The 12,655-nt window shown below is 41.1% G+C and overlaps 1 protein-coding gene across 1 annotated transcript in view; it reads right to left on the bottom strand.

Annotated features, from left to right (window-relative positions):
* Nucleotides 1-8,709: 8,709 nt before the first annotated feature.
* The window catches only part of LOC115361898 (metabotropic glutamate receptor 7-like), a 56,962-nt gene continuing 53,016 nt past the window's right edge, over nt 8,710-12,655 (bottom strand). The window contains exon 10 of the mRNA XM_030055596.1: nt 8,710-9,836. Coding sequence (XP_029911456.1) covers nt 9,787-9,836 — 50 coding nt within the window. The 3' untranslated portion in view covers nt 8,710-9,786. The remainder of the gene's footprint in view (nt 9,837-12,655) is intronic.

Here is a 12,655-nt window from a genome sequence, read left to right as displayed (position 1 = left end):
TGGTTTTTGTATTCCTTTTATTATAGAGCTTGTGCTGTGATGGGTTATTCAGGAGAGGTCAAAACCAATTCTGCTAGCAGTTGCAGGCTCATGCTTCTTTGACACACAGAAATTTCGGTACAAATTTCAGCCTTCAGTGCAAAACATGATTTCTTGTCCATACAATGCTAGATTGAAGTGCTTGAATTGCTATATGCTCAGAGAGCTTGTAATCTGAAATAATTTGAATAGTCTTAAACATGAAACACATGGTGGATAGTACATTATCCTCCTTGCTGCTGTTTACAGTTGATTTAGGAATTTGTCCAGTTTAATCTGTGTTACTGCATATTTTTTCCTTTTGTATTTTAAAGCAGCTGCAGCACCACTGTTGATGTCTGTGGTGCACATCTCTAGCTGAAGAGGGCTTTTTTTTTTTCCTATATCAGTTTCCTGAGATGACACCTACCCACATCCTTTCTTTAGACTCTGCATTACAGTCACTGTCATAGCTATAGAGGCTGTAGGTTTTAGATGTTATTATGGGGTTCTCATAAATACCGAGGAACCATAAATCCCCACATCCATAAATCTACAAGAACAGAAAGAAGTAAATTTTGCTTCATTGTCAGCACTGCAATTAATTATCTGCTCCCATCTCTCATTTGTTCTGCCTTGCCAGATGTGGTTATGATAACATGATTGGTAATTATCAGGTGTATTGCAAGATGAATGTAATGATATATAATGATCATCTGTTGTATCACTTAGCCACCAATAATCTCGCGATGGGTGACTGACTGATATAGACAAGATAATGGTACTATTTGTATTACAAGCCCTGTTTCTCAGAAATGTTAAATGTGCAATTATAGTTGTTAAAATATTTCAGTGGGAATTCTCCTGTGGCCAAAATTCACTCTGACAAGGCGTAGACTTTCTTTATTAACCTGCCTGTGTATGTAGGGATGTATTTTTATTAATGCTCTCCATGAGGTATGACTTCCTGAATGATATAACAGCAGCTGAGTAGTCTGAACTCTACAAATGGGGCCTTACAGTAAGAGCAGCCAGTATTAGGTAATGAGGTTGTATAAAAACTTGGAGATGAGGCTGTCTTGTGCCCCGCCACCTCGCACTTCATCAACCTTCCCATGCGCTCATTAATAATGCATTGGGAATGAAAGTTAATGTATGTGATGAAATATGTATGAACTTTATGAGAACCTATGCAGAACTGACCTTTCGGTGGGTTGATGTGTCTGATGCAGTGCACTTGCAAACCTTCTGTTGTGGAAGTGCTGCAGCTCTGCACTAAGGAAAAAAAAAAAAACAAAAAACATATCTCTGCCAACCATGGCCTTATCACCTCTTTGAACCTGTGAAATGACTATTCTGTAAACATCTCGGCTAATAATTTGCCACTGAAACAAGCTACTTGTTTTAATGTAACTACTGTACATTAGCAGCATTACTAAAGTATAGTTTATACATATCTCGTGTTTAGAGATGTGCACAACACTAATCAAACTTGCTTTTTTGGGAGGGTGTGTGTAGGGGGGTGGTGGTGGTGGTAGGTGAGCTTATGAATTCCTGAGATCATAACAAATTCCAATTAGCCACATAGCAAGGCCAGGCTTACCTCTCAGTGCAAACAGGAGGCTAATTATTTCCCTTGCACTCTGTCACTGACACAAACTGTCAAATTATTTTAAAAGACTAATGATCCATCTTTGTATTCAGCCCAGTCTTTGTGGAAGCTGTTAGGCTGTTAGCTGATCTGGTGGATCTGATAATTAGCGATGCAGGTAACAGAAAGGGTGTGCAGCTGCGTGGTTTGGGCCCGTTTCCCAAATCACCGCTGACTAACTCGACTAACCCCGGTGAAGCCACCCATGGAGAAATCAGTAAAATGATACCCATTGAAGAAATGTGCCACATAGATTTTCTCATACCCCAGAGGCCTAAAGCATAATAATCATTTTAAAGGAATTATATTTATAAAAATGTGTTTCAACCTAATTGCATTATTTGATTATCATAAGCAAGCCATAAGCGAGAACAGAATGCTTCTTTTTACAGAATGCAATCTGTAAAGGTTTGGGATTTGTCCAAATAATAGCAAATGAAAACAGGTGGTAATGTCAGTGTCACAGTTTGAGCAATACTGTCTTGTGTCCCATGAGCAATGTAGGCCTAAGTTAATGGGCAGCGAGCTGCAGCGCGGCAACGAGCATGGGCTAATATTCCATGTTTTTGCCATTTAATAACGCAAATCTGTCTCTTTTTTCTTGGACCTATAGCTCGTATATGTGCTCGAGCCTCTCTGTGTCTGTGTGCTTGATGGATGGGGCCTAAACTGGCTCGGTGACACTGGTGTGTGGCTTTTGACAGGGAAACCCCCAGAGCAAGCTTCAATGGATTCTCTGCACTAAATGGGGGCAGAGAGTGTGTACCTAGCCTACGCATGGAGGTATTATATTATTGGAGGTACCCAACTCATTGCAGTCCAGGAAACAGTCCAGCTCTCTGAACTGGTTAAAAAAAAAAAAAGAATCTCTGAAACCTTAAACAACAAAAGGGATCTGACATGCATTTTCTCCTTCATTGAGCTGACTACTTTCTCTTCCCACCGCCTAACTGCTAATTATTAACCAAAAAGAGCAGCTCCTTCCAAGCATGAATCATGTGGATTATTTGAACACTGCTGGACTAGTTTCCAATGGGCCAATCTTTTTAAAAAGACGAACTTAATTGGCGAACAGTAATAACAATATAATCATTTAAGTAGTCAGTGCTGCTTGTTGGTTATGACTTGTTTTATTGTTTTAGGCTTTAGGCTGGTCGTCTTTGTGACTGAAGGTCTGTGTATGGGTTGCTTTGGCTTTATTTATTTATTTGTTTATTTTAGCCTTGGTTTTAGATGTGGAGTTGATGTGATCACATGGAGACAGATACAGGCCAGCTGACATTGTTGGTGACAGTTTTCACCTCTCTTTCCTCTGTGCTGTGCTCATGTGCATCCTCAAAGGTCAGCGTGAGTGTGTATGTGTGTGTGTGTGTGTGTGTGTATTTGTGTAGTTGGAGCCCCAACAGGATGTCTGTGCCAAAATCACCTCTGCCCAACAGTGCGAGCACAGTGCCACCTTGTGAGATAATTAAGTAACTTCACATGAATGCTTTTTAACTATCTGATATGAGTGTGGATGCCCTGAGCAGGCAGTCTGTTCAAAAGCTCATTTACTAATCCATCTGTGTTGGGTCTGCATGTCTATTTTTTTGACAGGGTGGTGATGGACCAAGAGGCAGGGAGAAACAGAGAGAGAGAGGGAGAGAAAGCGAGAGAGAGAGAGAGAGAGAGAGAGAGAGAGAGACCGCCTCTGCCTTATCAGTAGATGGCAGTAGCATCACATCTTGATGAAGACAGCACTTACCTTTGCATGAAATCATACTGTCTTTGTGCTCAAATAACAAACAACCCCTAAACTGTTTTCAACAAAACACATAAATACCATTATCATTTATCAAATGCTGTGTATCGGCTGCAACACCCCGGCTTCAGATATTTGGTTTTATTGTGTTCCAGGGAGACAACCATACCCGTCTCTACACATAAATATTACTGTCACAGATGTTTGCTATTTGTTAATTCATTTATTATAAACAGCATATCAGTGATGAAATGGTCCTCATTTAATTCCCGTTAATAATAACACATGTTCTGCACTCTCTGGAGTCGCACTTATAATTAGAAAATTTGATAAGTTAGAACAACTGTGAGACTCTGTAATTCAGTCACAGATTTAGAAAGTGTAGACTAATTGCATTTTGCCCCTTATCTCATAAATTGGATCCATTCCAGTGCCTGGATAGAACCCTTGTATTCAGTCATGGAAGAACAGCAAGGAGCTCATTCATTTGAATCCCATGAATTGTCAGAGGAATGAGCTGCGAAGATGGGAGGGTTTGATAACTGGTGGTGGGAGAAAACATGACAGATACAGCCTTGTACTAGCTGCTCACACTTGTTTTTTTTTTTTTTTTTTTTTATGGTGTGAGCAGCATTTCCAGCTGTTTGACTGTAATGGATCCTACTGCAGAGGCTGGGGGAAACAGTAGAAATTTGTGAATGGGTATTAGAAATATTTTCATGCCTGTACAGTTAGGTGTAGAGGAAAGGTGGAACAGTAGTGAGGTAGCACCATAATTAATGTAATGCTGACCCATAATTAATCTGGTATCCACAGCTGAATCAACAAGTTGTCATCTCCTCTATATTAAAGTGACAGGATCAGAGTGACCCTCCATATACCACAAACCGCGCTGCACCTTTTGCCCGTCTCATTATGTGCAGTCCACATAACATACGACAATTCAAAATAAAACCGCCGAGTCGCCCGCTATGTGGTTGTTGTACACCATTTCCCCTTTTTACTGGCATTGTGTGATCTGCCAGTCTCATGTTAGAACAGGATGTTTGCACAGTGCTTTGGTCTCTGTGTCCTGCCTGCTCCCCGCTGGCCTGATGGCCAGATGGGTCAGTGACTGTGTAGATGGGGTTTGGCGGGCCCCTTCTGTTCTCTGCGAGGGGCCACTCATGGGACTGGAACCCCAGGGACCAGAATTATAGAAGCTGGATCACAGGGTAGATAGTTTGCAAGCTGACTCACATGCACAAACAAATGTGCATGCAGCGCACACACACATGCACACAAACCCACACAGGTACACTGGGAAGTGTGTGGCACAGAGTATTTGTGTGTGTGCACATGCATACATGCATATTACTGGAGGAGAAAGATTTGTTAGGCACCATATAGCACAGATTAACAGAGAAATTAATAAAAGATAATGTGATTTTCCTTTTGTACATAATAAGAGAGGAAGCAGCCCTGTTCTCTTTTATCAGATCAGACAGGCTGTTGCGGAGGGTTACATTACTGAAGTAACATTTTTCTTAGCATGTCATGTGGAAATTTAGTCAAGTCATCTTCAACTGTTATTGCAGTCCATTAACTCCATTGTGAAGATACATAATTGATGCTGCCTTTGGGTAGAGTTTAATCAAATGGAGAGTGTTTAACACTTCACAGGCAACTGAAAAATGAGACACACAGTTTTCAGTGATGTAGTTTGTAGTGTAAGACTATTATTCACACTTTGAACCGATTTATTGCAATTTGACTTTACACTTCTTGAACAGCTCCTGAAGCGAAACTCGCAGCACTTTATGACATTCACAGAGGTAAATGGTGGTGTCGCCTGAATTAGGGCCAATTATAAGGTGCAAGATTAAATAAATCACAACACTAGACAGGTGTTTCTACCTCAAACAAACATTTTTTTGTTGCAGTTTATTTTCTTGCTGTTCAAGGTTTTTTCCATTTCATGTTTGTTTATTGTATATTCTTCTCATTCTTCACAAACTGTCCTTTTTCATTTCAGAATTTCATTTTTCTTCAAGCGTTTACTTTTCTTTGAAAGAACTGTGACTTGTGTGGGATCTGGAAATGCATTGTTTGTGCCACGCTCTTTGAAATCAAGGGCTTAGCTCTCTAATCAAATTTCACAACCAGCCAGCACTTATCTTTGTCAACTCTTGTTTAGGCCGCAGAAGTATCTGCCTTGATCTAAACGCTCTTGGCTTTTGTTGTGCCATGGACAGTTTTAAAAATGTATTACCTCATTCTACAGCAAGAAGCATCTTTAATGCATCCAAAGCATAACAAATATGCAACAGATTTGGAAGATACCTTTCAGCACACACAATTTCTTTTCTCCACGAGTGCCTATTTTGACAGGGGAAATCAGTGTTGTAAAAAACAAAAAAATTAGGCATTCAGGAAGCACAACAGTAAATTACATCCATGAAGCAAGATATGCAATTTTCAAATTACCATTAACTGCAGGAAAGATGAAATTAGGAGGTAGAGTATTGAGGAGATGGTGGAGGAGTGGGTGAAGGAGATGGAAAGAGAGCGGCATAATACAAATTGCAGTTGTGACTACACATACTAAATCCCCAAACCTTAGATAAGTGAAGATAAAGGAGATGACTGAGCTAATTGTGTACTGTCAGAATTCATATCTCTAACGACTGTCAAATGAACACATTTCAAATGTATTCTCTCCTCCCACCAAACTCCTCTCATGAGTAAAAGCTTTGAGAGAGAGAGAGAGAGAGAGAGAGAGAGAGAGAGAGAGAAATAAATAATAAATACCAGGAGACACTAATGTGATGAGAATAATGCCTGGTCTCTTCCGCTGATTAAAAATGCAATAACGTTGTGACAAACACACACACACACACACACACACACACACAGCCTCTGCAGGAAAAGGAGTAACTGTGTGGATGTACAGCTATAAGAAACGACACCCAGTGACCTTATATGAATTAATTCACAGAGAGAAAAAAGAGCAAAATCTTGTTTCTTGGAGTGCTCACACTGAACACAGCAGAGAGATTCAGCTGTGAAATCTGCTCACAAAACACACTCATTATCATCCATTAGATGGTAATTACATGCAGTGGCAAAGAGGAGATATGTATGATGCTATTATTGTCTAACCAATAACTATCTTACCACTATCTCACACATTCTAAACTCATTGGATAGATATGTGGTGGTAGTCACTAACTGGCCTGACATTTTCAATATCAGCTTATCACCATATCATATAATCAGCCAGTGGTGCCAAAGCCCCGGCCCACCTTCTTGACAGCTTCTCCACCACCGTATCCATTTTTATTTCTTGCGGGGAGACACGAGAGAATGGAGGAGACGTGGAGGAAGAAAGAAAAACAGGGGCAAACAAAAGCATCATCAAACAAAAGACAGTTTTGAACCCAAGAGGCGGAAAGGGGGGGAAAAAAGTGTCTTTATCCACCCCATGTTATATCAGGCCTCAGTTGGTCAGTGAGGGGAAGCAGATAAGGTTTCACTCTGGCTGGAGTTGGATAATTGGACATTTATGGAGAGATAGGAGAGCCCAAGGCCCAGGAGCCATGAAACAGAGCTAATCTGGATCGAGCATCAGTAAATTGTCTGTGAAAGAGCGCATCAGGAGTTCTGACAAGATAAGGAAGGCTTTCCTCAAAGGCAGAGTTGGACCAAACTGACATGACGGCAGAAAGGGAGGGAGGGAAGTTTGTGCCTTCAGTGCCAGGGCTTACAGATGTGATACCACTCACCATCAGGCATACACAAAAAAAAAAAAAAATGTATATTTCACATAACAGCAATGTCATTTTGTCATATAAACTGGGTCAAACGGGCTTCAAATTCCCACACACTGCAGACAGTTTTTGACAACCTTATAAAAGTCGAGACAGTTCTTAAAAGAGCCAGAACTATCGGGCAGCTTGCACTGTATATATTTTAAGAGGCTATAAAATCTGTTGTTCGGCTTCAAGTGTTCCAGGCATAATAATGTACAATAGACGCCTCAGAGTTGGGAACGTTTAAGTTTTCCTTGTGCTCTCAGTCCGCCATGATTAGTTTCCTCTCTTTGATGTTGCCTTGATTCTCCCGGGAGACTGCTGCCTACAGAACAGGTGCATACTGAGCCAGCATATATTATGTATGAGCCCTAAGAGTTTGTAGCTGGAGTCGAACATGCCTCTCATTGTTCCAAAGGTGCAAATTATTACAGAACCCGCCTTGTTTTAATGATCCGATCCTCTTTCCTTGCCTTTCACAGACTTCTGTATCTTTTTGCTTTATCTTGAAATCCTCTGGACTGTTGTTTGGCGGTGTTTCATATTCTTTTTGGCTTTTTTTTTTTTTTTTTTTTTTTTTTTTTTTTTGGCTGAGCTACAAATCTAAACTGCCCAGCCCCTACTGATTACTTGCACACAGAGACTGACACAGGCAGTTAATTTGGTGGGGCGAGGCTAGTCTTAATTGGGCATAAGTGGGATTTTTCTTGGCCGTGTGGAGAGAAAATGACAGACTGTGCGTGTGAGAAGTAAAGACCATCTGGTCCCACAGGAGCTGCCAGATGAATGGAAAAAGAAACAACAAAAAAACCTGGGTGGGTAAGGGATCTCACCCGCCCTCCCTTCTCGCTCTCACACACACACACAAGCGCTGACAAACAGTATAGAGGAATCAACATCTCTTGATCATATATCATTTGCCCCTATAACAGCCTAGAGGGAGAGGCTCACCGAGTGAAGAAAGAGTCCCTCATGCATGCCCTATTCAAGGCATGTTTTTATATAGTAATCAATATTGAAAATAGTAACATTCTGCTTTCAGGCATGCAGAGGAATAAATAGTGGTTAGCTCATAAAGGCTGGGTCATCAGTGGGACAAATTGATCTGACATGTTATATTATTCATGTAGGGGGTTGGTTGGTGGTGAGACTGGGAAGGGCAGAGCGAGAGGGATAGACAGAGCAAGAGCAAAGGGTGAGCAAAGGAGCCAGCCAGTGGAAATCCTCTCTCTTCTCTTCTCTCCGGGTTTCATCTCCTCTTCATGAAAGCATTGCTCAGTGGGCTTGCTAATGTGCTCTGTCATGGGGTGAGACAGTTAACGAGCACATGACATTTTCATCAGTTTACAGAAACCACAACGCGGTGATTAATGGTACTTCTTCATACATCACAGTGTAAACATGTAATGCACTCTCCCACTGAGGAACACAAACATGCCCACACGTATAAACATGGACACGCACACGCACGCACTCATGCACACAAATAATTAAGGTGTACTGTTTAGTTTAATTGTATAAAAGATAACAAAATGGTTTATTACATGTTGATAATTTGACAGACATCACAACATACTTGCATGATTGTTCTGATATTAATGTTTTCTACACCATTAATAATTAGGCATAATGTACCCGGTACGAAACTATATAAAACAAACATGCTTGCAGATACAAGGGGGTCGATTTAACAACAGATTAAAGCCATATTCTGTCATGTATGAAGTTCTGTTCTGGTAAAGAAACAAATAAACCGCAGAAGGATGCTTAAGCTCATTATCAGTTTCAGAATTTATTTAGCTTTTTTTTCTTTTCTTTTTTTTTTTATTTTTACATCAAATAGAACAGACATACATTGGCACATGCAATGTGAACACTTTGTGGTGCTTTTCATTACCATCCAAAGCCAATTGAACAAAGACTGGATATCTATTTTTGTACTCCAAACATGAAAATACTCTCAAATATTTACAAAAAATATAGTTACAATGCCCATCACTCTAACATAATTATCTGGGTTAAATGACTTGATTTGAGTTGATTTCATTACAAAACAAAATCTGTGGCAGAGCTTGCTAAGTCAAGGTGATTGAATCAACTTCAGCTGTTTGTTGAAAGAAAGAGGCACAGAAGAAATCACTTAGAAACAAGTACAAAACATAATAAAGATAATGGGAACTCCAAGAGAATATGGCTTTAATGACATTTCAAAAGAAAATATCTTGAAAACAGATCCACTGTGCTGTCTTTGTTGCAGTGGTCCTCATTCAGACTGACCCCTTCAGCAGGCAGGTTGTTGTCTGTCGTAGAGAAGGGGGCCACCACGCCACAGGAGGAAGGTTTGAACCTACAGTTTGGTTCTGGAGGACGACCCAGTCACACAGGCCTACAGCTGTGCTCGTCTCTGTCAGGACTCATGTATAATGTCTCGATGAAGGTTGGACGCTATCCACAGTCCTGGAGTGCATAGGTAGGTAGTGCTGGGCTGCCTGCCCTCTCCCCTGTTTCTCTTTCTCTGTGTTTTTCTGGGTTCTGTTCCCTTTGCCATCACCAATAAAGAACAAAAACCATTCAATTCAAGCAGATCAGATCCTGAGGTTGTTGTAACTCACATATGTTTTCTTGGTTGCTTGACCTGCGAGAACAGAGATTTAGAGGTTTACTTTGAGCATGCTAAAAAAAAACAAAAAAAACAAAACTAAAACACATTTCAATTCACACGCACAGGAAAAGAAGCATCAGCTGCCTGGTACATTCTGCATACTGTGCTGTGCATTCTTATCACCAGCTGTGTGCAATCACTAGCAACATTTTCTGGCCGAGCATATCATTTCAAATCACAAACGCCCCTGTGTCAAACCTTGGTTTCTATTTTCATGTGTTAACTAGCAATAAAAAAAAAAAAAAAACCACAAACACCACACAAGTGGGCACTGAACAAATGCTAGGGCATGTGATCCCAGTCTGGATTGCCATGGAAACATATCAGAATGTGGCTGAGAGCCTAGGTCCTGTGTGTGTGCGTGTATCCGTGTTTCTGTGATAGTGTGTGTCTACTGCACCTATGCAGCGTTATCCCTCCTGTCTAGTGGAGAAGGTCGATGTACATTGTGTTTTCTTAAGCTGAGACATTGCTATAAATTGACAATCTACTGCTTTAATGTTGCCATGGTGACCAGCTCCCATGGGCTACGCAATTAAAGTCCTACCACTTCTTTATGGCCTCATTTTGTAGTCTTAGCTGGGAAACTATGATGAATAAAACATATGTAAATGTACCACAGATTTTTACTTTCAACCATAAACAGTTGTTGAGAAAAAAATAGCCACATATGACTAAATGCTGTGTATATGTGTGTGAGTGTGTGTGTGTGTGTGTGTGTGTCTATGTGTGCTTGTGTAGGATGCAGACATCTACCTACTATCATTTTAACTTTGCATGCCAATAGCTGTATAGTCATCTCATTAGATCCAGTGCCATCATTTTTCTTTTTCTCCCTGTCCTGGTGTTTGTTAGCTTCTATTTCCTTGCCACAATGTTCATTGTTCATGAGCTGAAATTGATCTGAAAAGCATGAACTCATCCACACATGGCTGTTTTGGTTCATTTATATCAGGATAATTACTACAGGGACGGTAAGGCATTTCAATATCTCTGAATTACAGAGTAAATCCTTCCTTCTCTGAGAGGCATAATCATGAAGATATTAGGCCATATCAATACCAATGTAAATCTGCAGTGCTATTAATGCTCTTAATTCTATAAATCATTCTGAGTCATCTCATACAGGGCTGATGGGCCTTGAAAGGGAGGTATTTGGCGCTCTGATGGTTACAGGAGTTGACGGACAGTCTCCAGGGATGGTGGAGCCACAGTTCAGGTTTCGGGGCGGTCATGCACATAAATTCGCCATTAATAAATGTCACTTCCACTGCTGCTAAAATAGAAGGGCAAGAAGAGGAGAAAGGGGTGCAGGGAGGGGAGACAAGGCACGAAGACATTCATGTAGGAGAGACAGAAGGTGAGAGACACGCAGAGCAGATGACACAGTGCACTTTTGGGAGGGCCTCTCAGAGACCGGGCCCGTCAGGGCTGTGCGTGCCCTGCTTGGGGACTTTTGATGTGCTGCTGCGACAGCTGTTGAGGTTTTGCCCTCTATGCAGAATGTGCTCGCTCAATGAGCCACATGTGTGACTGGCAAAGATATGCTGCCTCTCCCCTGATACACTTATATCAGCTCTCCGACTTATGTGTGCATAACTTGCACGTACAGTCACACACCCTATGTATGCAGAAACGTGTCCATGCACACACCGACACATGCACACAGATGTATGCGCACACCCCCAACACACACACCTAAGCTTGTTCAGCTCAAGACAGATGAGTTTGACAATTGCTGGATGTTTGGAGAAATTCCCATGAAAGCCTGTCATCTCATCGTCATAATTCAAAGAGCGGTTCAGAGGTACACCTGTTGGTGCCATGATCGTGCTACGTGATTAGAAGTGACGCAGGAGACGAGGCCTTTGGAGCCTGTGAAGTGTGATTTGCATGAGCTGTCAATCATCTCTGTCTTCATCCTGACAAGTAGAGGAAAGCACAGAGCTTCTGTGGCAACATGAGTCTAAAATTCAACAATGTCAGCTCTCAGGGTTTTTTTTTTTTTTTTCAGCAGCCTTTCTACTGTTGGTGTTTTCATTCTCATCCACAATACACACTATCACCCAACCATGGAAGTATGTAGGCTTCCCCACTCTAGTAGTAATACCCAGTATTATCTTTGCTAACAGGATCATGCCTACTGTTTCAGCTGAAGGGTGGTATGAATAACACACAGCTACAGAGACAGATTATCTTGTTTCATTCCCAGTGACACAGCCCTGTTTCTTAAAATCTCCCCACAGAACAAGCCCACATGCTCTCTCATGCTTACTGTGCATTTGGGCTAAAGGTCTTACCATATCAGGTAAGGAGATAGCAACATCCCCTCTAGAGGACATGCTCTGCAACCAAGATGCCACATAATTTAACTAGTGGACATTTCCTAACACATTTCATTATAAATAGATTCCTGGAAAGAAATGTAATTCACCCTCAGATTATTGGGAAAATATAGATATATTCAAAACCATTCAAAGATCCCACTGTGCAGAAATGTATGTCACTTTCAGCTCCTGGGTCTTCTTCCTGGTCTGTGACATGGCCTAATCTGTACATAATCCTTTAACTCGTTCTTGGAAAAAACAGAACATCACTGGGCCTGCAGTAGTATGACTCACAAATAGCTGATATGAAATTCATGTTAATACGGTGTCTTTCTTAGACTTCATCTTGGCCAATGTGACTAATTCAGCGCCATAACTTGGCTCACCCAACATGGAAAAGCAGGCACATCATGACATATACAGTATACAGTGATTTTTTTTTTTTTTTCTCGACACAAATTAAAG

This window comes from Myripristis murdjan, chromosome 7, assembly GCF_902150065.1.
Source record: "Myripristis murdjan chromosome 7, fMyrMur1.1, whole genome shotgun sequence".
Classification (NCBI taxonomy): Eukaryota; Metazoa; Chordata; class Actinopteri; order Holocentriformes; family Holocentridae; genus Myripristis; species Myripristis murdjan.
The sequence above is the reverse complement of the archived record's forward strand: the minus strand, read 5'-3'. Positions and strand labels throughout refer to the sequence as shown.